Source organism: Leptodactylus fuscus, chromosome 10 (genome assembly GCF_031893055.1).
Source record: "Leptodactylus fuscus isolate aLepFus1 chromosome 10, aLepFus1.hap2, whole genome shotgun sequence".
NCBI classification, from domain to species: Eukaryota; Metazoa; Chordata; class Amphibia; order Anura; family Leptodactylidae; genus Leptodactylus; species Leptodactylus fuscus.
Genome location: NC_134274.1, coordinates 58,675,696 through 58,703,691, shown reverse-complemented (window position 1 = coordinate 58,703,691; position 27,996 = coordinate 58,675,696). Strand labels below are relative to the sequence as shown.

The 27,996-nt window shown below is 46.4% G+C and overlaps 1 protein-coding gene across 1 annotated transcript in view; it reads left to right on the top strand.

Annotated features, from left to right (window-relative positions):
- ASCC1 (activating signal cointegrator 1 complex subunit 1) overlaps nucleotides 1–27,996 on the top strand; it is a 208,193-nt gene that overhangs the window by 22,247 nt on the left and 157,950 nt on the right. Inside the window, exon 5 of the mRNA XM_075258243.1 lies at nucleotides 13,720–13,898. Within this exon, the coding sequence (XP_075114344.1) occupies nucleotides 13,720–13,898 (179 nt within the window). The remainder of the gene's footprint in view (nucleotides 1–13,719; nucleotides 13,899–27,996) is intronic.

The following is a 27,996-nucleotide window of genomic DNA, read 5'->3' as shown; positions in this document are numbered from 1 at the left end:
CTCAATCGCCGCAACCCAGCTTTCCCAGGATCCTGAATGGAATACACTGTCAGTGTATTCCCGTATACCCGATATATACCCCCGATACCCGTTCCAACGGTGTGCCCCCCCACCTTCACCCCAGAAATACCCTGCAAGTCCCCTAGCAATAGAATTGGGGCTATATACACCCACTATTTTTGCTACTGCCATATAGTGCCATTGTCTCACTGGGAATTCAAAGAATATATTGGGCTTACATATAACTTCAATTTCAGGGAGAAGCTTGTCAGTGTAACGTGGCACTGACGGGCTCAATCGCCGCAACCCAGCTTTCCCAGGATCCTGAATGGAACACACTGACAGTGTATTCCCGTATACCCCATATATACACCCCAAATCACCGTTCCAACGGTGTGCCCCCCCACCTTCACCTCAGAAATACCCTGCAAGTCCCCTAGCAATAGAATTGGGGCTATATACACCCACAATTTTTGCTACTGGTATATAGTGCCATTGTCTGACTGGGAATTCAAAGAATATATTGGGGTTACGTGCACCCACAATTTTTACTACTGGTATACAGTGCCATTGTCTGACTGGGAATTCAAAGAATATATTGGGGTTACGTGCACCCACAATTTTTACTACTGGTATACAGTGCCATTGTCTGACTGGGAATTCAAAGAATATATTGGGGTTATAAATACCCTCATTTCTTGCTACTGGTATATAGTGCCATTGTCTGACTGGGAATTCAAAGAATATATTGGGGTTACGTGCACCCACAATTTTTACTACTGGTATACAGTGCCAGTTTCTGACTGGGAATTCAAAGAATATATTGGGGTTACAAATACCCTCATTTCTTGCTACTGCCATATAGTGCCAGTTTCTGACTGGTAATTCAAAGAATATATTGGGGTTACGTGCACCCACAATTTTTACTACTGGTATACAGTGCCATTGTCTGACTGGGAATTCAAAGAATATATTGGGGTTACGTGCACCCACAATTTTTACTACTGGTATACAGTGCCATTGTCTGACTGGGAATTCAAAGAATATATTGGGGTTACAAATACCCTCATTTCTTGCTACTGCCATATAGTGCCAGTTTCTGACTGGTAATTCAAAGAATATATTGGGGTTACGTGCACCCACAATTTTTACTACTGGTATACAGTGCCATTGTCTGACTGGGAATTCAAAGAATATATTGGGGTTATAAATACCCTCATTTCTTGCTACTGGTATATAGTGCCATTGTCTGACTGGGAATTCAAAGAATATATTGGGGTTACGTGCACCCACAATTTTTACTACTGGTATACAGTGCCATTGTCTGACTGGGAATTCAAAGAATATATTGGGGTTACGTGCACCCACAATTTTTACTACTGATATATAGTGCCATTGTCTGACTGGGAATTCAAAGAATATATTGGGGTTACGTGCACCCACAATTTTTACTACTGGTATACAGTGCCATTGTCTGACTGGGAATTCAAAGAATATATTGGGGTTACGTGCACCCACAATTTTTACTACTGGTATACAGTGCCATTGTCTGACTGGGAATTCAAAGAATATATTGGGGTTACAAATACCCTCATTTCTTGCTACTGCCATATACTGCCAGTTTCTGACTGGTAATTCAAAGAATATATTGGGGTTACGTGCACCCACAATTTTTACTACTGGTATACAGTGCCATTGTCTGACTGGGAATTCAAAGAATATATTGGGGATATAAATACCCTCATTTCTTGCTACTGCCATATAGTGCCAGTTTCTGACTGGGAATTCAAAGAATATATTGGGGTTATGTGCACCCACAATTTTTACTACTGGTATACAGTGCCATTGTCTGACTGGGAATTCAAAGAATATATTGGGGTTACGTGCACCCACAATTTTTACTACTGGTATACAGTGCCAGTTTCTGACTGGGAATTCAAAGAATATATTGGGGTTACAAATACCCTCATTTCTTGCTACTGCCATATAGTGCCAGTTTCTGACTGGTAATTCAAAGAATATATTGGGGTTACGTGCACCCACAATTTTTACTACTGGTATACAGTGCCATTGTCTGACTGGGAATTCAAAGAATATATTGGGGTTATAAATACCCTTATTTCTTGCTACTGCCATATAGTGCCAGATTCTGACTGGGAATTCAAAGAATATATTGGGGTTACGTGCACCCACAATTTTTACTACTGATATATAGTGCCATTGTCTGACTGGGAATTCAAAGAATATATTGGGGTTACGTGCACCCACAATTTTTACTACTTGTATACAGTGCCATTGTCTGACTGGGAATTCAAAGAATATATTGGGGTTACGTGCACCCACAATTTTTACTACTGGTATACAGTGCCAGTTTCTGACTGGGAATTCAAAGAATATATTGGGGTTACAAATACCCTCATTTCTTGCTACTGCCATATAGTGCCAGTTTCTGACTGGTAATTCAAAGAATATATTGGGGTTACGTGCACCCACAATTTTTACTACTGGTATACAGTGCCATTGTCTGACTGGGAATTCAAAGAATATATTGGGGTTATAAATACCCTTATTTCTTGCTACTGCCATATAGTGCCAGATTCTGACTGGGAATTCAAAGAATATATTGGGGTTACGTGCACCCACAATTTTTACTACTGATATATAGTGCCATTGTCTGACTGGGAATTCAAAGAATATATTGGGGTTACGTGCACCCACAATTTTTACTACTTGTATACAGTGCCATTGTCTGACTGGGAATTCAAAGAATATATTATATATTGGGGTTACGTGCACCCACAATTTTTACTACTGGTATACAGTGCCATTGTCTGACTGGGAATTCAAAGAATATATTGGGGTTATAAATACCCTCATTTCTTGCTACTGGTATATAGTGCCATTGTCTGACTGGGAATTCAAAGAATATATTGGGGTTACGTGCACCCACAATTTTTACTACTGGTATACAGTGCCAGTTTCTGACTGGGAATTCAAAGAATATATTGGGGTTACGTGCACCCACAATTTTTACTACTGGTATATAGTGCCAATTTCTAACTGGGAATTCAAAATGCGCAAGGCTCCCGGAAAGGGACGTGGACGAGGCCGTGGGCGAGGTCGGGGGAATGGTTCTGGGGAGCAAGGTAGCAGTGAAGCCACAGGGCGTCCCGTGCCTACTCCTGTGGGGCAGCAAGCATTGCGCCACTCCACAGTGCCAGGGTTGCTTGCCACATTAACTAAACTGCAGGGTACAAACCTTAGTAGGCCCGAGAACCAGGAACAGGTCTTGCAATGGCTGTCAGAGAACGCTTACAGCACATTGTCCAGCAGCCAGTCAGACTCTGCCTCCTCTCCTCCTATTACCCAACAGTCTTGTCCTCCTTCCTCCCAAAATTCCCAAGCTTCACAGAACAATAACCCCAACTGTCCCTGCTCCCCAGAGCTGTTCGCTCCTTTCATTGTCCCTCAACCTGCCTCTCCACGTCACGATTCCACGAACCTAACAGAGGAGCATCTGTGTCCAGATGCTCAAACACTAGAGTCTCCTCCATCTCCGTTCGATTTGGTGGTGGATGACCAGCAACCCACCCTCATCGACGATGATGTGACGCAGTTGCCGTCAGGGCATCCAGTTGACCGGCGCATTGTGCGGGAGGAGGAGATGAGACAGGAGTTGGAAGAGGAAGTGGTGGATGATGAGGACACTGACCCGACCTGGACAGGGGGGATGTCAAGCGGGGAAAGTAGTGTGGATGTTGAGGCAAGTGCAGCACCAAAAAGGGTAGCTAGAGGCAGAGGCAGAGGTCAGCAGCTTAGGCGAAGCCAGGCCACACCCGGAATCTCCCAAGATGTTCCAGTTCGTACCCAGCCCCGAAAAACTCCCACCTCGAGGGCACGTTTCTCGAAGGTGTGGAGTTTTTTCAAGGAATGCGCCGAGGACAGATATAGTGTTGTCTGCACAATTTGCCTCTCGAAATTGATTAGGGGCTCTGAGAAGAGCAACCTGTCCACCACTTCAATGCGCCGTCATTTGGAATCCAAGCACTGGAATCAGTGGCAGGCAGCAACGGCAGGACAAAGGCCGCCTGCCGTTCACGCCACTGCCTCTGCCACTGCCTCTGCCTCTGCCACTGCCACTGCTGACTGTGCTGGCGATGCACTCCAGAGGACGAGCCAGGACACCACTTCATCTGCCTCCGCCACTTTGTTGACTTCTCCCTCATCCTCCCCTGTTCCTGTCTTATCTCCTTCTCCTGCACCATCAAAGGCACCATCAGGCGCTTCTTTACAACAACCCACCATCTCTCAGACATTGGAGCGGCGGCAGAAATACACTGCTAACCACCCACACGCGCAAGCCTTGAACGCCAACATCGCTAAACTGCTGGCCCAGGAGATGTTGGCGTTCCGGCTTGTTGAAACTCCCGCCTTCCTGGACCTGATGGCAACTGCGGCACCTCGCTATGCCGTCCCTAGCCGTCACTACTTCTCCCGGTGTGCCGTCCCCGCCTTGCACCAGCACGTGTCACTCAACATCAGGCGGGCCCTTAGTTCCGCGCTTTGCACAAAGGTCCACTTGACCACCGACGCGTGGACAAGTGCATGCGGACAGGGACGCTACATTTCACTGACGGCACACTGGGTGAATGTAGTTGAGGCTGGGACTGCTTCCCAAACTGGCCCGGTGTACCTCGTCTCCCCGCCTAACATTCCTGGCAGGGACACGAGAAGAACACCCCCCTCCTCCTCCTCCTCTACCGCCTCCTCCTCCGCCACCGCCTCCTCCTCCGCCACCGCCTCCTCCTCCGCTGTTAGATTGACCCCAGCTACGAGTTGGAAACGTTGCAGCACTGGCGTTGGTAGACGTCAGCAGGCTGTGCTGAAGCTGATCAGCTTGGGGGACAGACAGCACACTGCCTCCGAGGTGAGGGATGCCCTCCTCGATGAGACGGCAATATGGTTTGAGCCGCTGCACCTGGGCCCAGGCATGGTCGTTTGTGATAACGGCCGGAACCTGGTAGCAGCTCTGGAGCTTGCCGGACTCCAACATGTTCCATGCCTGTAGCAATGGTAAATAAAAAACTTTCCAGCGCCAAAAAATATTTGAATAAAACTTGACTTTTACTTCATACAACTAAAATTGTAAATACAATGGATCCATATGAAATACAAATAAGAGTAGCTTACGCGTTTCGGGGCTACGAAACATGCCCCTTACTCATAGACTCATGTTCCATGCCTGGCCCACGTCTTCAACCTAGTGGTGCAACGTTTCCTAAAGAGCTACCCCAATGTTCCAGAGCTATTGGTGAAAGTGCGGCGCATGTGCGCCCACTTTCGCAAGTCGACAGTAGCCGCTGCTAGCTTAAAATCTCTCCAGCAACGCCTGCATGTGCCACAACACCGGCTTTTGTGCGACGTCCCCACACGCTGGAACTCAACGTTTCAGATGTTGAATAGAGTGGTTGAGCAGCAGAGACCTTTGATGGAATACCAGCTACAAAACCCTAGGGTGCCACAAAGTCAGCTGCCTCAGTTTCTCATCCATGAATGGCCATGGATGAGAGACCTTTGTGACATCCTACGGGTGTTTGAGGAGTCCACAAGGAGGGTGAGCTCTGAGGATGCGATGGTGAGCCTTACAATCCCGCTCTTGTGTGTTCTGAGAGAATCCCTGACATCAGGGATAACTCAGATCACACAGAGGAGTTAGGGATAGCATCCGATCCGTCACAGCTGGAGAGTAGGTCCACACATCTGTCCGCTTCATCGCGTTTAATGGAGGAGGAGGAGGAGGAGGAAGAAGAGTTGTCCGATGATGTGATGGTGATACAGGAGGCTTCCGGGCAACTTCGAATCGTCCCATTGTTGCAGCGCGGATGGGTAGACATGGAGGATGAGGAGGAAATGGAGATTGAACTTTCCGGTGGGGCCAGAGGAGTCATGCCAACTAACACTGTGGCAGACATGGCTGAGTTCATGTTGGGGTGCTTTACAACCGACAAGCGTATTGTCAAAATCATGGAGGACAACCAGTACTGGATCTTTGCTATCCTTGACCCCCGGTATAAAAACAACATCTCGTCTTTTATTCCGGTAGAGGGGAGGGCCAATCGCATCAATGCTTTCCACAGGCAATTGGTGCAGAATATGATGGAGATGTTTCCAGCATGTGACGTTGGCGGCAGGGAGGGCAGTTCCTCCAGTAGGCAACCAAGTTCTCACCGGTCCACACAAACGAGGGGCACACTGTCTAAGGTCTGGGACACCTTGATGGCACCCCCTCGCCAAAGTGCCGCCACGGAGGGTCCTAGTGTCACCAGGCGTGAGAAGTATAGGCGCATGTTGCGGGAATACCTTTCCGACCACAACCCTGTCCTCTCCGACCCCTCTGCGCCCTACACGTATTGGGTGTCGAAGTTGGACCTGTGGCTTGAACTTGCCCTATATGCCTTGGAGGTGCTGTCCTGTCCTGCCGCCAGCGTCCTATCTGAGAGGGTGTTCAGTGCAGCCGGTGGCATCATCACTGACAAGCGCACCCGTCTGTCAGCTGAGAGTGCCGACCGGCTCACTTTGATAAAAATGAACCACCACTGGATAGAGCCTTCATTTTTGGGCCCACCTGTGTAAAGCACCCCAACATGAAACTCCATGTCTGTACTCAACCTCTCCAATTCCTCCGCATCCTCATACTCATCCACCATAAGCGTTGCACAATTCTGCTAATACTAGGCTCCCTCCACCCTGATTTCCCCCAACTCTGCTGGTTAGAGGCTCCCTCCACCCTGCTTTCCCACAACTTTGCTGGTTAGAGGCTCCCTCCACCCTGATTTCCACCAACTCTGCTGGTTAGAGGCTCCCTCCACCATGAATTGGTCCAAACTGGGCTGTTTAGCGGCTCCCTCCACCATGAATTGGTCCAAACTGGGGTTTTTAGAGGCTCCCTCCACCATGAATTGGTCCAAACTGGGCTGTTTAGAGGCTCCCTCCACCATGAATTGGTCCAAACTGGGGTTTTTAGAGGCTCTCTCCACCATGAATTGGTCCAAACTGGGCTGTTTAGAGGCTCCCTCCACCATGAATTGGTCCAAACTGGGGTTTTTAGAGGCTCCCTCCACCATGAATTGGTCCAAACTGGGCTGTTTAGAGGCTCCCTCCACCATGAATTGGTCCAAACTGGGGTTTTTAGAGGCTCCCTCCACCATGAATTTGCCCAAACTGGCCTGTTTAGAGGCTCCCTCCACCATGAATTGGTCCAAACTGGGGTTTTTAGAGGCTCTCTCCACCATGAATTGGTCCAAACTGGGCTGGTTAGAGGCTCCCTCCACCATGAATTTGCCCAAACTGGCCTGTTTAGAGGCTCCCTCCACCATGAATTGGTCCAAACTGGGGTTTTTAGAGGCTCTCTCCACCATGAATTGGTCCAAACTGGGCTGTTTAGAGGCTCCCTCCATCATGAATTGGTCCAAACTGGGGTTTTTAGAGGCTCCCTCCACCATGAATTGGTCCAAACTGGGGTTTTTAGAGGCTCCCTCCACCATGAATTGGTCCAAACTGGGGTTTTTAGAGGCTCCCTCAACCATGAATTTGCCCAAACTGGGCTGTTTAGAGGCTCCCTCCACCATGAATTTGCCCAAACTGGGCTGTTTAGAGCCTCCCTCCATCATGAATTGGTCCAAACTGGGGTTTTTAGAGGCTCCCTCCACCATGAATTGGTCCAAACTGGGGTTTTTAGAGGCTCCCTCCACCATGAATTGGTCCAAACTGGGGTTTTTAGAGGCTCCCTCCACCATGAATTTGCCCAAACTGGGCTGTTTAGAGGCTCCCTCCACCATGAATTGGTCCAAACTGGGCTGGTTAGAGGCTCCCTCCACCATGAATTGGTCCAAACTGGGGTTTTTAGAGGCTCCCTCCACCATGAATTGGTCCAAACTTGGCTGTTTAGAGGCTCCCTCCACCATGAATTGGTCCAAACTGGGGTTTTTAGAGGCTCCCTCCACCATGAATTTGCCCAAACTGGCCTGTTTAGAGGCTCCCTCCACCATGAATTGGTCCAAACTGGGGTTTTTAGAGGCTCTCTCCACCATGAATTGGTCCAAACTGGGCTGTTTAGAGGCTCCCTCCATCATGAATTGGTCCAAACTGGGGTTTTTAGAGGCTCCCTCCACCATGAATTGGTCCAAACTGGGGTTTTTAGAGGCTCCCTCCACCATGAATTGGTCCAAACTGGGGTTTTTAGAGGCTCCCTCCACCATGAATTTGCCCAAACTGGGCTGTTTAGAGGCTCCCTCCATCATGAATTGGTCCAAACTGGGGTTTTTAGAGGCTCCCTCCACCATGAATTGGTCCAAACTGGGCTGTTTAGAGGCTCCCTCCACCATGAATTGGTCCAAACTGGGGTTTTTAGAGGCTCTCTCCACCATGAATTGGTCCAAACTGGGCTGTTTAGAGGCTCCCTCCATCATGAATTGGTCCAAACTGGGGTTTTTAGAGGCTCCCTCCACCATGAATTGGTCCAAACTGGGCTGTTTAGAGGCTCCCTCCACCATGAATTGGTCCAAACTGGGGTTTTTAGAGGCTCTCTCCACCATGAATTGGTCCAAACTGGGCTGTTTAGAGGCTCCCTCCATCATGAATTGGTCCAAACTGGGGTTTTTAGAGGCTCCCTCCACCATGAATTGGTCCAAACTGGGGTTTTTAGAGGCTCCCTCCACCATGAATTGGTCCAAACTGGGCTGTTTAGAGGCTCCCTCCACCATGAATTGGTCCAAACTGGGGTTTTTAGAGGCTCCCTCCACCATGAATTTGCCCAAACTGGCCTGTTTAGAGGCTCCCTCCACCATGAATTTGCCCAAACTGGGCTGTTTAGAGGCTCCCTCCACCATGAATTGGTCCAAACTGGGGTTTTTAGAGGCTCCCTCCACCATGAATTGGTCCAAACTGGGGGTTTTTAGAGGCTCCCTCCACCATGAATTGGTCCAAACTGGGGTTTTTAGAGGCTCCCTCCACCATGAATTTGCCCAAACTGAGCTGTTTAGAGGCTCCCTCCACCATGAATTGGTCCAAACTGGGGTTTTTAGAGGCTCCCTCCACCATGAATTGGTCCAAACTGGGGGTTTTTAGAGGCTCCCTCCACCATGAATTTGCCCAAACTGGGCTGTTTAGAGGCTCCCTCCACCATGAATTGGTCCAAACTGGGGTTTTTAGAGGCTCCCTCCACCATGAATTGGTCCAAACTGGGCTGGTTAGAGGCTCCCTCCACCATGAATTTGCCCAAACTGGGCTGTTTAGAGGCTCCCTCCACCATGAATTGGTCCAAACGGGGGTTTTTAGAGGCTCCCTCCACCATGAATTTGCCCAAACTGGGCTGGTTAGAGGCTCCCTCCACCATGATTTTGCCCAAACTGGGCTGTTTAGAGGCTCCCTCCACCATGAATTGGTCCAAACTGGGTTTTTTAGAGGCTCCCTCCACCATGAATTGGTCCAAACTGGGGTTTTTAGAGGCTCCCTCCACCATGAATTGGTCCAAACTGGGGTTTTTAGAGGCTCCCTCCACCATGAATTTGCCCAAACTCTGCTGGTTAGAGGCTCAATCCACCCTGATTTTCAAAACAAATGTTGGTGCCAACCTCAACTTACTACAAGGGCCAAATTCACTGCTGGTGACAAGCTCTCCTCACTGCAAGTGCCAAATACACATGTTTCAAGGTGTTTTCCTACTGTCAGAGAGGTGGTATTGAGTGTGTAAAGTGTGTAGTTGTTAGGCTGTGATGTTGGGGTAATAGAGGGTCTTTGGTGTGTTAGATGCCCCCAGACATGCTTCCCCTGCTGTCCCAGTGTCATTCCAGAGGTGTTGGCATCATTTCCTGGGGTGTCATAGTGGACTTGGTGACCCTCCAGACACGGATTTGGGTTTCCCCCTTAACGAGTATCTGTTCCCCATAGACTATAATGGGGTTCGAAACCCGTTCGAACACACGAACATTGAGCGGCTGTTCGAATCGAATTTCGAACCTCGAACATTTTAGTGTTCGCTCATCTCTATTAATGACGTATACTGGCCAGACTGCGGCCAAAAAGCAGACTCTTTTGGCCTTTGTCTGACTAATGGAGCTGTATGTCATTGTTTAGCGGATGTGTTGGGAATTTTCCCAATGTACAATCTAATCCAAGGGCAATATATGATAAGAAAGGGGCCTTAGTATAGAGATATAGTTATACTAAAGCAAAAGGGACAATAAAGAAGAAAAATTACACTGACATAATAGCAGCATGTATAGTGAGACCTGTATAAAATTACTACCCAGAATCACTTGTTCTTCTAAGGTAGAGGTTTCTCAAGGAGGATGCCAATCAATATCCCTACGCTATGCTGAGGATGGCCCAATAGGCCGAAACAGCGCTGTCCATAGCTGGGAATCTGTTCCTTTTGGGACAGAAATACTGATTTGGCAATTAAATCCACATCATGATTAAAAGACTTTATAACTGAGTCGTTCATGATGTTAAGGATGCTGCCTTCTATCCAGGAGAATAGATTTGCATATTTTTTACCAGTATGCATGTGGTGAAAATAAAAATCTGCTGCAGGAAAACTGGCCTAGGTAACAGGCTGGTCTATTCACAGAGGTGGTCTATTGTAGAGGTTTTACTAAGGCTCGGTTCACACCAGCACTTGAACTCCATTTGGGGTTTTGCAAGCAGGACTTTTCTCTTTGTATAACTTGTGTGAAACCCCTTTAAGTTTGTGTTTAAGAAGCAACTAAACAATAAACAAAAGTGTAAGGGCTAGTGCACACGTGAACTGCCCGCGCAGGTTTTGACACCGAGTCTGGCTCTGGTGAAAACCCGCCTGCTGCGACCATCGGGGTCGCGGCTTTCCCCTCCACTGTCGGCACAAATGAATGAGCCGACATAGGAGGGTGCTGCCGCTGGGCGGAAGCCGCGCGGCTCAGCCCGCGTGGCTTCCGCCTGAAGAAAGGACATGTCGCTTCTTTTCTCCGCTAGCAGCAGCCCTCCGCTAGCAGAGAAAAGAAGCCTGGCGGTCTGCATAGACCACCATTGTAAAGGGGCGCTTTTTGACGCGAAATCCGCTGTAAAAAACCTCCCCTTTGCTCACGTGTGAACTAGCCCTAAACGTTTCTATAGATTTCAAGCACCTCAGACCTGGTTCACACCTGCATTCGATATTCAGTTCGGGGAGTCCGCTTGGGGACCCCCCCCCCCCCCCCGAATGGAATACCGAATGCATTAAAAAGTGGTGAGCAATAAAAGCACACGGACCCCATAGACTATAATGTGGCCCGTGTGTTTTCTGTGCGGTGTCCGCACGAGTCATGCGGAGAGAAAAGTCCTTCAAGAGCTACTTTTCTCTCTGCATGATTCGTGTAGACACCGCGCAGAAAACACACGGACCTCATTATAGTCTGTGGGGTCCGTGTGCTTTCATTGCTCACTGCTTTTTAATGCATTCGTTATTCCATTTGGGGGTTCCCACATGGACTGCCCCAATGGAATACTGAACGCAGATGTGAACCAGGCCTGAGGTGCTTGAAATCTATAGAAACGTTTACACTTTTGTTTATTGTGTAGTTGCTTCTTAAACACAAACTTAAAGGGGTTTCCTAAAAAGCAAGTTATCCCCTATCTGATAGCATAGAGATCAATGTGGGTCCAACCACTCAGACCCCCCCCCCCCCTTCCCCACTGATAAGGAGAATGCAGAGATAGCTGGAGTACAGCGCTCTGCTCTCTCGTGCTCCCCTCTCCTTTTAGAGACGGGGACAAAAGTTCTGATCAGTTCTAAATCACGACTGGTTTTTTGACAAGTGCCAGACCATAGAAAGTGACTGATTTATGGTCGTATCTATTGGCAATCTATCAAGACAAGAGCAGAAAATGTTAAAAACCTGAAGCCAAATTTTAATCACTTATATTTGCAAAAATGTTTGACTTTTTGTCTACAAAATTAAATACGGTAGTGTTTTGAGAACACGCCCCCCCCATTAGTCTGAGGCCACACCTTGAGGAAAAGCTGCAATGTTTGTTTGTTTTTTTTGTAGCCAAAGCCAAGAGTCCCTTCCAAATGACTGGGAAATCTAAAGGAAGCACTTCTACTTATCCACTCCTGGCTTTAGCTCAAAAGCCTCAGGAAAAATTTGCAACAAAAAAAAATCCTCAGCCTCAAGGACCATTTACATGGGTCAGTGCTAAAATAAAAATGCTCTTTTGTTAGCAGCACATCAATGGTCTGTCCTGCCAATAATATGCAGCCCGTATGGGATAAGCGATCATATTAATAATTGTACACCCCATATATGTACATATGTACTAAGCGATGGATGTGTTATTGTCATCTATTGGCGCATGTTACAGGTCATGATATCTCACCACGTAAACCCCCTTAGTGAACCTTTTTTCATATAACAACTAATAACATATGTGAAATTATTTTTCTGTGTCAGAGGTGTCCCCTGTAAAGTTACTGGAGCGACTCTAGAAATAGGCTGCACTCGTGACACCATATTTACTATATATTTTGTATTCCCATCAGTCTCTTCTGTATGTGCATTTAATTAAATGCATGAGCGAAATCTCTTAGATCCCGGAGTAGTAAGAGCTGACTGGGCCTGTGCAGGTCATTACAAATAAAAAGCCTTATGGGAGACCCTGGGTTTAAATCCTGCCAGCACAAACTATATATGGATTAGTGTACGTTCTCCCTTGGCTTTCCAGCTTTGCTTTGGCTGGTCTGGTTTCCGCCCACGCTCCATACTCACGCTTGGAATAAATTGGCATTCTAGAAATTGCTGTAGTGTATGTGCATGTGTATGCTTGAGACAGGCGCTATATAAATTACAGGTGGTAAATAATACATGAAAGTGTCACGTGTACCATCTGACATTTAGCTTGTCTATTTCCAGATATAGAATCCCTGTGCTCTTCTGTAAAATTCATACTCCATAATATAAATGCATCTACTGATCCATGTTCCCTGCAGTTTATGCACCATATAGTTTACAGCACCATGTCTTCTTCCTAACCTTGTAGGATCGTTTTGCTCACAATTTCCTGTCCATCAACTAATCGTCCTCTTAACCTACGTCTTTTGTAAACCAACTTCAATTCTCTCATATTCAGTTGAAGAATAACGTCTATCTTCTTTCGAGGGTGATGTACGGGGTCCTAAAGATCTGGCAATATGCTAAATTGTTCTCCTTCAGAGGAAGAAAACATTTTCTTTAAAGCTACACTACCTATCCTGTATGTCTTTGTCCAGACCCTTGAAGATCTCTGGATCATGCCTAAGGATTATAGCCAAAATCAGAGTCTCCCAGAAACCAGAAAGACCCACATGCAGAAAGATTTGGGTTTCTTGCCCCTGTGAGTACAGAACAGGGTACTAGTTCATGGTCCTTCATGTCTCTCTTGGAGGTGGTTTCTTATCACAGAGACTGCCAGCTGGCATAGACAGTCTTATAGGCCAGGCAATGCTCCATCCAATGTTTGCAAGGTTTTCTGATCAGAAGCCTTGGGTGCTGTGGTGTCTTGTTATGAGATAAACAAAGAAATGTATAGCCACACAAAGTTGGTCCATCTTGAATAACAGTTTGGTTTGTGCCAAATGAAAGCTCAGGGGAATAAAACAAAAAAAGGGATATACAATATTCTCTAAATCTGGTCGGAAAACTATTTAACAAAGCTATTTTATTCCAGTAATTACAGGACAGAATCGTAATGGAGTGATTTCTGCAAGGACTCGCATTGAACTGTTGGCAGAGACCTTTAGAAAGAAGCAGCCGTTCACTCACTTCTTATCCTTTGCTCTCAACCATCCAGAGATTCAGGAAAGATTCTTGCAGTTTAAAGAAGACGTCCTGTCTAAATGCTTCAAGGTAGGAGAGCAAATGGTCTTTACTATCATATTAAAGTGAATTTCCACCTTTTATTATGTTATCATATTTAGATCATCAATTTTGTTCTTCTTTTTGCATCACTGAGCTCCAAATCCCCTGCAAAGACATAACAGATGTAGCAAAGTTTATCTTGAGTCTGAGCTCCTTGCAGAAGTCTTTGAAAAGCCATTGAAACAGTCAATGGGTTATCCACTTTTTAAAAACTGTTGGTCTGCCATGAATGTAGGCCATCGTCCTTTCGATTGTTTGGGGTCCAACAAACAAACCCTGCAGATCAACTGATATGATAGTGAGTAGCAAATGGCATTTTATACACTGCCAGACCCTATGTTGCACACTTACCATACTGTTAGTAGGAGTGGGTTTGGTTACTACAGACTTCTCCCATCCAAGTGTTCAGGACATGGCTGCAGTACTAAATGTATTATAAGTGAGATGCTCCCATATAACCAATGCGGGGAATTGTACACTTGTTTAAACAGCTGATCTGTAGTGGTCGCAGGGAGTGCGACCGCGACTGGCCCAGCAAGGAAAAGGGCCCACGGCCAGTTGGAGATGGGAGGGCCTGGTACAACTATGATAGCGGTTGAGAAGGCCTGGTTCCCTGACTGCTATACATATTCTAAATGAAAAGGGGTACCGGCATGTTGCTGGGCCCCTTTTCAATAGCTACTAGCTCAGGGGAGCTGACTTAAAATAATAAATAGTTATTCTCCCCTCTCCTGGGCCCTGCGTCCTCTCCGACGTCTTCCATTATGTGACTGAGGCCTGTGATCAGGTCCCAGCAGTCACATGGGGCACAGCGGCGTAATGACGTCAGTGCGTCCCCACGTGACCGCTGAGGACCAATCACAGGCCTCAGCAGAAATGTCGGGAAGAAATTGCTGCAGGAGCCAGAATGCCCAGGAAAAGTGAGGAAAGGTGAATATCAGTGTTTTTTATATTTATTCACCTTCCTGGGGCCTCCGATTCGGGGCCTGGACAAAAGTTTGCACTCAGGCCCACAAGACACTCATTACGCCACTGGGTATATGTAAATACCAGGCTTCTTTGAATAGTATCTCTCTGCTCCATGGTCTCAGCTGTGGTTCCACCAGTGGATACATATGCCAATTGGACTTTTGGAGATGTAATTATATGTATTGTCACTCTATTATATAAAGCACCTTTTGCGTGAAGGATATATGGGGTATGTCAGTTTATGGATGAAGAGGGCCTGTTCACATTTTATTTGCAGATTGAGATGGAAGTTTGGTTGCTCGTTGTGTTATATGGGATTGTGATTTAGCCTCATCTACCTTTCCTATTCTGTGAATGATTTTTATGGGACAATTGACAGTATTAGCCAGATCCTGTGCTTAATCTAATGTGAAATGGTATTACCTGTTCTTCAGATTTATTGATTTTTTTTAGAACAGAAAATATATCTTGTCCGGTCTTTGTGACCTTTTCAAAGTAAGATTTATAAATGATTGCAAAAGTTAAAATCTTTCGAATAAGTTCACTTTTTGGCTTTTGTGGTAATTCATCACTTGCGTTGTATTTGTGTCTGTAATGTAGAAGTAGCATTTCTGCCTTAGTTTAGCTCAGCAGTACGTCTCCGACAATACAGTACTATCCAAGCGATGGATACCCAGGCGTCAGCGAGCAGCATCTCGGTAATGTCGCACTAATGGAATACATGCATTATTACATCTTCTGTTCTCAGGGCTGGAAGGGAATATGTTGTACTTGATAGGCAAAATAATGCACTAAGAAGAAACAGATTCAAATGATATTTATGCAGGGAGCCATATGTCTCTGATCCTGCTTTGTGGGGGGAAATGGCAGATGGATACATGGGAGAGAGAGCGCGACAGAATCAATTTTGTAAAAAGCATACAGCAGAGAAAAAAATAATCCGCACCAATTTACATCAACAGCATATGTCCAAGGCTTAGTTATCTTTTCCCAACATGTGGCTAAAGATCAGGATAAAGTCTCCTCGGCCATGATATATTTGTTTGGTTCACAGTGAAAAGCCAAGTACATAAATAGTAGATGCGCCTTTGTACACAGACATATCCGTGTTCAGCTTGTTTTGCCATGGTTCACACTGTTGGGCAGAATCCTCCTCGCACCCACTAGCTATCCCAGCTGGATACATTGACTGCGGAGAAAATAGAATGATTTTATCTGTGCTATTAAAGATTCAGGAGATCTCCAGGACTGTATTCACTGTGTGATAATCGTCATATACAACATTTCTTGTATTATTATGAGTTTCACGTTTGGTATTGGATACATTTTTCTGTACTGCGCAGACATAATCTTCACTGTTTTATAGTTGGATGTAGGATTGCTGCACGCTAGGCTCACTTGTTGCCTTGGAGGGTTAAACACGTTACTCATTATTATCCTGATATTTAAAGAGGACCTGTCACCTGGAGATGTCTACTAGTAAATACTAATATTCTACATCATATAACCAGTCTGGAGCGTAACTCTGTGTTGTGAAATTTTAGAATTAACTGCCAACTGGGTATATACACCCCTTTGTCATGGGAACTGGCAATAGTCAATATATTCCTTAATATTCAGGGACATTACAGTACAGAGTAACGTATGTATTTATTTTGCTTCGATAGTGCCTTCATATTCCACAGCAGTATACAGATATCGTCAACACTGTCCCAAGTAGGACATGGACCTCACACCCTAATATTATACAGTGATCTTATGCTCCTCAGTGAAATCTGCAAAAACTGAACATGAGCCCACTAGCCACTTCATGGTGACTTCTGGATATCAATCACTACCACTACAACACTGTGCCCAAAGGGAGTGACCACTTCTCTCCTTCTGTATATGCCCAAACACAGTGTGCAGTCACATATATACGGTATTACCCTGCCTTGTAGAGATCATGTATCAAACTTTGTGACTAAAGTAACATTTTCTTAGAAAAAATTGTATTTCACTTGCTAATGTTAATAAAATCTAGGAAACCTCTATGGGACCGACGTGCTCCCATTCCCCTATGTATATTTCTTGAGGGGTGTAGTTTTCCAAATGGGGGTCACTATTTTGGAGTATTTTAGAAGCTCTCCAAATGACACATGGCACCCGAAACCTATTGCAGCAAAATTTGCTTGTAGCGAGTAAAAAGAAGCGAGATGACCTGTCTGCGGATTCCGAGACTCCCTCCCGATTAGGCTCATTTATTCAGGCCTAATTCAGAGTGCAATGTCGGTGCACTGCATTCCGTCACAGCTAGCCGCGGGTTATGTTCACACACGGAATCCATTTTCTGACATGTGAACTTACTCTTAAATGGATCAGTTAAAAAAACAGATACATTAACATTAGAGATGAGCGAACACTATTCGAAACAGCTATTTCAAATAGCACGCTCCAAAGCAAATGAATGGACGCAGCCGGCACGCGGGGGGATAAGCGGCCGACCGCCGGCAAAGTCAGCGTGCTTCCATTCATTTCTATGGGAGTGTGCTATTCAAAACGGCTGTTTTCTAATAGTGTGTGCTCATCTCTAATTAACATCAGTTAGTGTCCATTAATGTCTGCTATGATAGGTGTCCGTTTTTTTTTTTTTTTTTTTTAACGAACACCTTCATAACTGAATTCAACAGTAGTGTGAACTCTGCCTAACAAAATTAACTTTTTATACTGTAGAGGAGAGTGAGCCGCTGACAGATTCCTCTGGGGGGCAGAGGTATATGCCCAAAGTCGCAAGAGAGGACTTGTCTGGACTTCTTTTCTCCAATGCCATCCATCAAGGGATAGTCAGAGTGTTTCTATACGTGTGAGGGTGCATTCACACTACAGAACGCCAGCGTGTATCACAGCCGTACACGCCGGCGTTACAGCAGGGCTGCCGGACACTTCCCGTTCATTTCTATGGGAGCTGGCATGCGAGCGCTCCCCATAGAAATGAATGGACTGCTTTTTTCCATTCATTTCTATGGGGAGCGCTCGCATGCCGGCTCCCATAGAAATGAACGGGAAGTGTCCGGCAGCCCTGCTGTAACGCCGGCGTGTACGGCTGTGATACACGCTGGCGTTCCGTAGTGTGAATGCACCCTAAGATGGTCGGTCCTGCTAAAATTGTCATGTTTTTCTAACCTTCCCTGTATGTGTATGGAGGACTTTGCAAAGCCGCATAACTTTATACCCCAACACTTACAAAGTGCCTGATAATAGGGAATGTGCATTTCATAGTTGATTGCCGTATGACTTATTTCCAAAAACAGCCACTTGATGGTAGTTGCACAATATCCCTCAATATGCGCTCTGCTCGGTATATCACAGTGTATCGGTAAACATTATTATTATTATAGTTTATTTATATAGCACCATTAATTCCATGGTGCTTTACATTTGGGGGTTACATACAATACACAAAATATACAGGTAGATATAAAACTAACAGTGACCGACTGGCACAGTGGGGTAGAGGGCCCTGCCCACGAGGGCTCACAATCTATGAGGGAAGGGGGAGAGACAGAAGGAGAGGGGGAGACTGTTCAGATGGCAGTGCGGTGATAGTGTTATTGGAGGTTGTAGGCCTTCCTGAACAGGTGAGTCTTCAGGGACTTCTTGAATCCTGTGATTGTGGGGATCAGTCTTATGTGTCTTGGTAAGGAGTTCCAGAGTATGGTGGATGCACGGGAGAAATCTTGGAGACGGTTGTGTGAGGAGTGGAGGAGAGCAGAGCGGAGTAGGAGGTCATTGGAGGATCTGAGGTTACGTGTGGGCAGGTAGCGGGAGATTAGTTCAGAGATATATGGAGGGGACAGGTTGTGGATGGCTTTGTATGTCAGCATTAGTAGCTTGAATTCAATTCGCTGGGCTATGGGTAGCCAGTGGAGGGACTGGCAGAGGGGAGCAGCCGATAAAGATCGGGGGGTGAAGTGGATCAAGCGAGCAGCGCAGTTTAAGGTGGACTGGAGGGGGGTGAGGGTGTTTGCTGGGAGTCCATAGAGAAGGGTGTTGCAGTAGTCTAAGCGGGAGATTATGAGGGCTTGGACAAGCATCTTGGTTTTCCTTTTCGTTCAGAAATTGCTCTTAGGTTAGGTTCACATCTACGCTCATGTTTCCGTTCGGTGAGTTTCCAAGCAAACCCTTAATCCACATAAAAAAGCGGTTACCTTAGGAAACCCGCATATCCTATAGACTATAATGGGGGTACATGTGGTTTCCATTCTGTTTCCAATCAAAAAAGGTGAAAACTGCGGAGAGAAAAGCGCTGCTTGTAGGAGAGGGGAATGGAATCCCCATACGGAGTACAAGCGTAGATGTGAACTGAGCCTTAGAGAAGTGTTTTCATTGTTATTTCGATGATAATGTAAAGTTACTACAACTATGATGAATGGTTTTGTTTGTGTTACTTGTAGTTTGCACTTCTACTCCATCTGACTTTGTTACATGCTAAGAGTAGTATGTGCAAAAATAGCAGAGTGTTTAAGGTGAAATGTATACTGTAAACCCATTGACCCTTCTTTAGCTAATGAGACGGCTCACTTATAGTGATTGTATGCAAAACTGCAAACACATTGTTAACAGATGTATTTTAGAAGAGCCTTTAAATGTGACTTATCTATAGAAATTTTTTAAAACAACTTTCTAATGCTATTGTCTTAGAAATTTGCCTTAATAACCCTGTAGTTCTGTCTTTGGCCACTAAGCCAAATAATATACTGTTTTCTGTACAGCAGCCATCTCTCTTATCAGCTCACTAATGATCACAGCTATCACATGTATGTAGATAAGACACAGAATCCACCAGTCACAATAGGTGATTTGACAGCTCACGCTGGGTTCGCACCAGCATTCGGGTCTCCGCTTTCCTTTTCCGGAAACCTGTCATGCTGAGTCTGGCCGTGAGCGCCGGTGATCGTTTTATGCTCTCCATGGCGAAATCGTTTTTTTTTAAAAACTGGACACAAAGTCTTGCATGTCTGACTCTGTGTCAGGTTAAAAAAAAACGGTTTTGCCACGGAGAGCACAAAACGCTCACCGGCGCTCACGGCCGGACACTTTTTAAAGCCATTCAAATAAATGGGTTTGAAAAATGCCTGCAGGTTTCCGTCTCCTGCCCAGTTTCGGGCAGGAAACCTGAAAGCGGAGACCCCGGGTGCAGATGTGAACGAGCCCTAACCTGCTCGCTTCTCTTCTCAGTGACCTCTGCCTGTGCCACAGAACAGGCCTAAAAAACACTAGAGTCAATAGGGTTGACTCCAGATCACTGTGTCTATGGCCCATGATTAATCTCCAGGAAAGAGGAAGTTATAGGTTATTTTAGGCTTAGTGGTAAAAGTTGAAACTGCTAAATATTTAGGATTTCATTTTTATAGATCATAAACTAGCCTCTGCCTGCAACTTCATCTTCGTGTTGTTGGCGTCAATGATCCGCCTATATTCAGCAAATTGCTGCCAACGATGATTCCCCTGCTCTGGCGTTTCAGCAGCTCTCATGCTGTCCTGCTGCTGAACTTGTTCCGTATGCCGTGCCTGTGATTGTTCCGGCATCTCAGCAGCTGTTTGGGATGCCATATAATGAGCGTATTGTTGGCATCAATGATCTTCCTGCTCAAACATTTCGGCTGCTCTAAGAGCCACTTGATGCCTAGCTTGCTCAATCCCCCTGAGCTCCGCTTAAGGAGAAGTCTGTGACTTTTGGCTAGCTTCATAGCTCTTGATGTTTTAGAATTTTGTGACAAATTAGATTTTCTTTTTTCCAGCAAGTTTAAAATTGGCAAACTGCCAATTTCATTAAAGGGGTTTTCCCATCTAAGTGTGTCAGCACTGCCTGGAGCAGATCAGATAGTATGTAAATGATTGTACACAATGGACTCACTGTTATCTGTCTGTTTACATAGAGAGATAACAGACCTGGCTTCATCAGCAATCTTCAATTAGCTGGATAAGCTGCTGGCAAGAGCAGTTTAATATAGTATATGAACATAAATTCATAACAGTCGTGAAGCCATGTCATTTACCGGAATAAAAAGCAGCCTATTGTTATGTCAGTCCAGGTAGCTGCAACGGGGCTAAGGGATTGCAGTAGGGAATCTCGCCCTGCACTACTCCCACTAGCTAACCCGGTCCCTGCCTCACGGGTGTAGGTCGGCTGTTCTCAGGCTAAACCTGACCCCGACAGCTCCTCTCTCACTGACACCGTAGGCCTAGAGGGAAGTGGGAGAAGGAATGCCCTATAAGATCTCTAGGGACTGGAGACTAAAGGGGGCCACCCCTAACGAACAAGTGAAGCTGCTACTGACAGGGACTGACAAGGGTGTGCGCTGACTAACAACACAAGCAGCACACAGGAAACATGTAGGAAAGGAATTCCCCAAACCAATATGGGAAGGAACCGTACACTAGGAAACAAACACAGGGAAACTGAGTAGAAATCAAAGGATAAGGCAATTCACTCACACAGTCAATTATACACGGAGGGAGGATTGGTGAACACAGAAGGGAAAACACACAAACCAACTTGTTCACCCAAAACCTCCCAAAAACCAACCACGGAACTTCCTCTATCCAAGATAACCACCTACTCCTCCTGCTAAGGCCTAGCTCTGTAAAAGCGACACTCAGCACAGAACCATGGGAGGCATGGGTTTATATACAGAGTAGAGACCACTCCTCCCAGGTGCAAATGGGAGGACAGACTAATGAACCAGGAAATCAAGCTGCCTACCAACAGTGCGTGCGAGCAAGTCAGAAGGTGTGCACCAATACCCACGACACAAAATACTCCTAACAGGATCCTCCCCTCAAGGAGAAGACTCCGGATTCTCTAGGAGCATCCTTCTTCGGGAACTCCTTGTGGAATTTCTCCACGAGTCTGGGGGCTGACATATCCGACTCCAGAACCCAAGAATTATCTTCAGGACCGTATCCCTTCCATGCCACCAGATACCGTAGCTTCCCCCGAACATATTTGCTATCCAGAACTCGGGATATCTCATACTCCCCGGACTCAGAAACTGGTGGAACTTTAACTGGAGACGTTCCCTTCTTGGCCTTCTTTAACAAGGAGACATGAAACACCCGGTTTATCTTCCACCTTTTAGGTAGTTGCAGCTGCGCCGCCACTTCATTTACCATCTTGATGATCTTAAAAGGACCCACAAACCTGGGACTCAGCTTCTTGCTAGGAACCTTCAACCTGATATTCTTGGTGGACAACCAAACCATCTCACCAGGGAAGAACTGCAACTCCCCTCTCTTCCTATCCGCCTGGACCTTAGCCTGGTGCGACGCCCGCACCAGATTCTCTCGGATACGGGACCATACCCCTTGCAGCTTTTTAGAAAATAGCTCCTCCTCCGGAACTGGGGACGAAATGGAAGAAAATACTCCGAAAACAGGATGTCTACCACCGGAGCAAAAAAAAGGTGTGGTACCTGTGGCGTTGGAATCATGGTTGTTTAAGGAAAATTCTGCCAGGGGAAGAAAGTCAGCCCAATTATTCTGATTCTCTCGAACAAAACACCTCAAAAACTGTTCCACATCCTGATTCTTCCTCTCTGTTTGCCCGTTAGACTCCGGGTGAAACCCGGAGGAAAACGACAGTGTAACTCCCAACCTGCTGCAAAAAGCCCGCCAGAATTTAGCCACAAATTGCGGACCCCTGTCCGAAACGATCTCCTCAGGAAGACCATGCAACCTTACAATTTCTTTAATAAATGACCCTGATAGTGTCTTGGCACATGGCAGCCTGGAAAACGGGATCAAATGGCACATTTTCGTGAAGCGGTCAACGACTACCCAAATGACCGTGAAACCCTTAGACACTGGAAGGCCCGTGATGAAATCCATAGACAGATGAGTCCAAGGTGCCTTAGGAGGTTCTAACGGATGTAGAAGACCGTGGGGACGGGTATGCGACGCCTTGGCTCTTGCACAGACCGAACAATTTTGAACAAACTGCAAGACATCCTTACTCCACCCTGGCCACCAAAAATTCCTAGACACCAATCTCATGGTCTCTGAAACCCCCGGGTGACCAGCAAGAACCGACTCGTGACACTCCCTCAGTAGACTTTGTCGGAGAGTAGTTGGGACAAACAGCTTGTTTCTAGGTATCTTGGAAGGTGCAGCGTGTTGCGCTTCAATCAAGGCTTTCTCCAATTTCGTGCCCAATACTGCTACCACCACTCCATCCCCAAGAATAGTGGCCGGCGCCTCTCGTTCCTCCTCAGTCGACATATATCGGGATAAAGCATCAGCCTTAACATTCTTTGAACCCGGCACATAAGTCACGGTAAAATGGAACCGCGCAAAAAATAGAGCCCATCTGGCCTGCCGTGCATTTAATCTCTTCGCCGACCCAAGATAAACCAAATTCTTGTGATCGGTAAATACCTGGACTGGCCTTCTGGCCCCCTCCAGGAAATGACGCCAATGTTCGAACGCTAGTTTTATTGCCAGTAGTTCTCTATCTCCGATGTCATAATTCCGTTCAGAGGCAGAGAATTTCTTAGAAAAGAAGGCACAGGGATGCGTACCCTCCTCGAACTCCTGAGAAAGTACTGCACCCACCCCCACCGAGGAGGCATCCACCTCCACTCGGAAGGCCAACCTCTCATCCGGCTGTCTCAAAATGGGAGCGGAGGAGAATCGTTTCTTCAATTCTTCAAACGCGGCTAGCGCCTCTGGCGACCACTTAGCACAGTCAGCCCCCTTCTTAGTCAAGTCCGAGATGGGTTTCACAACCTCAGAAAATCCCTTAATAAACTGGCGATAATAGTTGGAGAATCCCAAGAACCGTTGGACCGCCTTTAGGTTCTCAGGTCGCGGCCACTCCAAGACTGCCCTGACCTTCTCAGGATCCATCTCGAACCCCTTGTCCGATAGGATATAGCCAAGGAAACATAATTTATTGACCGCGAACACACATTTCTCCAGCTTAGCACTTAATTGGTTAACCCTCAGGAGATTTAAAACCTCTCTCACTCTCTCCCAATGAGTCTCCAAATCCGGGGTGTAAATGAGTATATCGTCCAGATAGACCACAACCCCCCTCCCTATGACGGCACTTAGTACATCATTAATAAAATTCTGAAAAAACGCGGGCGCATTGGTTAGACCGAAAGGCATCACCAGATTCTCAAAGTGTCCTAGGGGTGTGTTAAACGCTGTTTTCCACTCATCCCCCTTCTTGATTCTCAGCAAGTTATACGCCCCACGTAAATCTATTTTACTAAACCAGCGAGCTCCCGTAATCTGGCTGAAAAGATCCGAGATCTGAGATGGGATAGGGATTCCGCACCGTGATTTTATTAATCTCCCTAAAATCCAAACAAGGGCGCAACCCTCCATCTTTCTTCTTTACAAAGAAAAACCCCACTGCTACTGGGGACTTAGATGGGCGAATATGCCCCACCTCTAGACTCCCCTCAATATACTCTTTGAGCGCCTCCCTCTCCGGAATAGTGAGATTGTACAACCTTGTCTTGGGTAGCACAGCATCTGGTATAAATTTAATCGAGCAATCATAGGTGCGATGTGGTGGTAATGTCTTGGCTGCCCTTTCCTCAAAGACCTCCCTGAACTCACATATCTCTTGAGGCAAATTATCTATAGACAAAGACATCACGGATATGGGCAGACATCGACCATTACACCCCTGCCCCCAAGAAACTACTGTCTCGGTCTCCCAGTTGATAATAGGGTTATGCTGCTTCAGCCAGGGCCACCCCAACACTACTTGTGCTGGTAATTTAGCCAACAAGAACAAGTCAATCTCTTCCCTGTGGCCACCCACAATAAACTCCAAACCCTCCACCTGTTTGGAGATGACAGATTGCTGTAGAGGGGTCTTATCAATAGCCCACACCGGTATCTGAGACTTCAAGACCAAAGGACTCACCCTTAGTTGCTCGCAAAACTCTGAGTCAATAAGGTTGACTGCCGAACCACAATCAACCAAAATCCGGCACTTCTGCCCATTTACCCATCCTTCAAGGGTCAACCCAGCAGTCTGAGTACAGGAAATATGCACACCTCCCTCCTTAGTAGGTTTTCTCCCCTTACTCTCAATAGACCTGGGGTTATTACCCTCCTTGGCGAACCATTCTCTGGAGGGGCATACCCTTGCTAAATGTCCCATTCCTCCACACACAAAACAGCGTACTGTGCGGGACCCTTCACTCTTGGGTCTAGCACTTCGCACAGTGGCCCCAATCTGCATGGGTTGGTCCCCGGGGTCCTCTCTAAAAACAGAGAATTGAGGAGGGCTAAGCCCCCCAGGACTCTTGTCTCCACGCTCCCGGAGGCGCCGTCCAACTCTAATTGCCAGCTGCATGGCCTCATCTAGATCTCCAGGAACAGGGTGAGAAACTAGATGATCTTTAACCTGGTCCGAGAGCCCTGTCTCAAACTGACTAAGTAGAGCGGGGTCATTCCAGTGTACTTCTGCTGCCCACCTACGAAACTCTGTGCAATATTTCTCTATAGCGTGATCCCCCTGCACCACACGTCGTAGGTTATACTCAGCCGTGCGTACCCTGTCTGGGTCGTCATACAGTAACCCCATTGTGGAGAAAAACGCCTCTACAGTTAGTAAGCAAGCTGAGTCGGCTGGTAACGAATGTGCCCAGATGAGGGGATCATCTCTCAATAAAGTAATAATAATCCCAACTCTCTGTACCTCAGAACCGGAGGAAAACGGCCGTAGCCGGAAATACAAAAGACAGTCCTTTTGAAATCGGAAAAAATCTGTCCTCTTACCTCGGAAGGGTTCAGGTAAGCTGACTTTTGGCTCCAGAGGCCGACCCACAGGGGCGCTACTCACCTGCCTCTGTATGCCCTCCACCTGAGAGGCTGTGTGTTGAGCCAACTGCTGTACTTGAGATACGCCAGAAGCTTGGATGGCATCCATTCGTAGCTTGATCCCCTCCATCTCAGTGGAGATCTGCTGCACCGCCTGGTACAACTGTTTCAGGTCCGTCATAATGCAAACGAACCCTTTTTTTTTTTTTTTTTTTTTTTTTACCGGCTGAGTGTACTGTTATGTCAGTCCAGGTAGCTGCAACGGGGCTAAGGGATTGCAGTAGGGAATCTCGCCCTGCACTACTCCCACTAGCTAACCCGGTCCCTGCCTCACGGGTGTAGGTCGGCTGTTCTCAGGCTAAACCTGACCCCGACAGCTCCTCTCTCACTGACACCGTAGGCCTAGAGGGAAGTGGGAGAAGGAATGCCCTATAAGATCTCTAGGGACTGGAGACTAAAGGGGGCCACCCCTAACGAACAAGTGAAGCTGCTACTGACAGGGACTGACAAGGGTGTGCGCTGACTAACAACACAAGCAGCACACAGGAAACATGTAGGAAAGGAATTCCCCAAACCAATATGGGAAGGAACCGTACACTAGGAAACAAACACAGGGAAACTGAGTAGAAATCAAAGGATAAGGCAATTCACTCACACAGTCAATTATACACGGAGGGAGGATTGGTGAACACAGAAGGGAAAACACACAAACCAACTTGTTCACCCAAAACCTCCCAAAAACCAACCACGGAACTTCCTCTATCCAAGATAACCACCTACTCCTCCTGCTAAGGCCTAGCTCTGTAAAAGCGACACTCAGCACAGAACCATGGGAGGCATGGGTTTAAATACAGAGTAGAGACCACTCCTCCCAGGTGCAAATGGGAGGACAGACTAATGAACCAGGAAATCAAGCTGCCTACCAACAGTGCGTGCGAGCAAGTCAGAAGGTGTGCACCAATACCCACGACACAAAATACTCCTAACACCTATGTGTTAATCGAGGTTACAAACTATCTATGTGCCAAATTTCATCCAAATCCATTCAGCTGATTTTGCATGATTGGGTAACAAACCCACAAACATACAAACTTTCACATTTATAATATTAGTAGGATAAAATGATAGATAAAATTTAAAAAAAATCTTAAAACATGTTTACATAAAAACGTGATTTATATAATGGCTAATTTTCTGGCAACACATGACCTTTAAACTCGTATTATGCTTTAGCCCCATGCCAACATCCACTGTACTAGAATACTGGATGTCTGCTATTTAAAGGGATTCTACCACTAAAGCAACATTTTTTTCTAATTACCACGTTGGAATAGCCTTAAGAAAGGCTATTCGTCTCTTACCTTTAGACGTGGTCTCCGCCGCGCCGTTCCTTAGAAATACCGGTTTTAACCGGTAAGCAAATGAGTACTCTGCAGCAATGAGGGCGGGCCCCAGCACTGAAACGGAGATGGGGGGCGTCCCTACTGCAGCCTGAGAGCTCTTTCTAGCGCCGCCTCCATCTTCAGCTGCAACCCCGCCTCTTCTGTCTTCTTCTGTCGGTCCAACTACCGACTCCTACGCAGTACGCTCCTGTATTGAACTACGAGAGCAAGAGTGGCCTCCCAAAAATGTTAAGGTTAAAACCGGTATTTCTAAGGAACGGCGCCGCGGAGACCACGTCTAAAGGTAAGACACAAATAGCCTTTCTTAAGGCTATTCCGATGAGGTAATTAGAAAAAAATGTTGCTTTAGTGGTAGAATCCCTTTAAATGAGGCTCCCACTCAGGAGCAGAGCAGGCGCTATGGCTGCCAGATTTCCATTGTACTACACAGACCTCTCTTATTGCAAGAATTAAACCTTGTTTAATGGCTGCTTCCCCCTCCCAGCACATTTTCCTATCCTTAAGCTTCACATTCGTTCCCAGTGCATCTCTTGCAGATCCTGCCCAGTTATTGTGGCAGCCTGGAGCCCTCTGAAAACTCATAAACCTGCCATAGAAATACAGCTAGCGAGATCTTCTTCTGGTAATGTAACATTTTGACTTTGAGCTTTTCTTGTACTTTTTGTCATTTAGCTAAAAATGCATCTTTATTTATGGTCAAAAAAGTGTTGTTGTCTTTTTTCTACTTTTATCCAATGATGTTAGTTTGTGTAGCTTGTATTTGGGCCTCATTCATTTCAATGGAGCTTTGCTATAGTACCTGTGGACAGGTGTGGAGTTGCTATTGGAACATTACAGCCATTGGGTTTTTTTTCATCCTGGAGAATTCTTTTAAGGTGTGGATTGGAGCT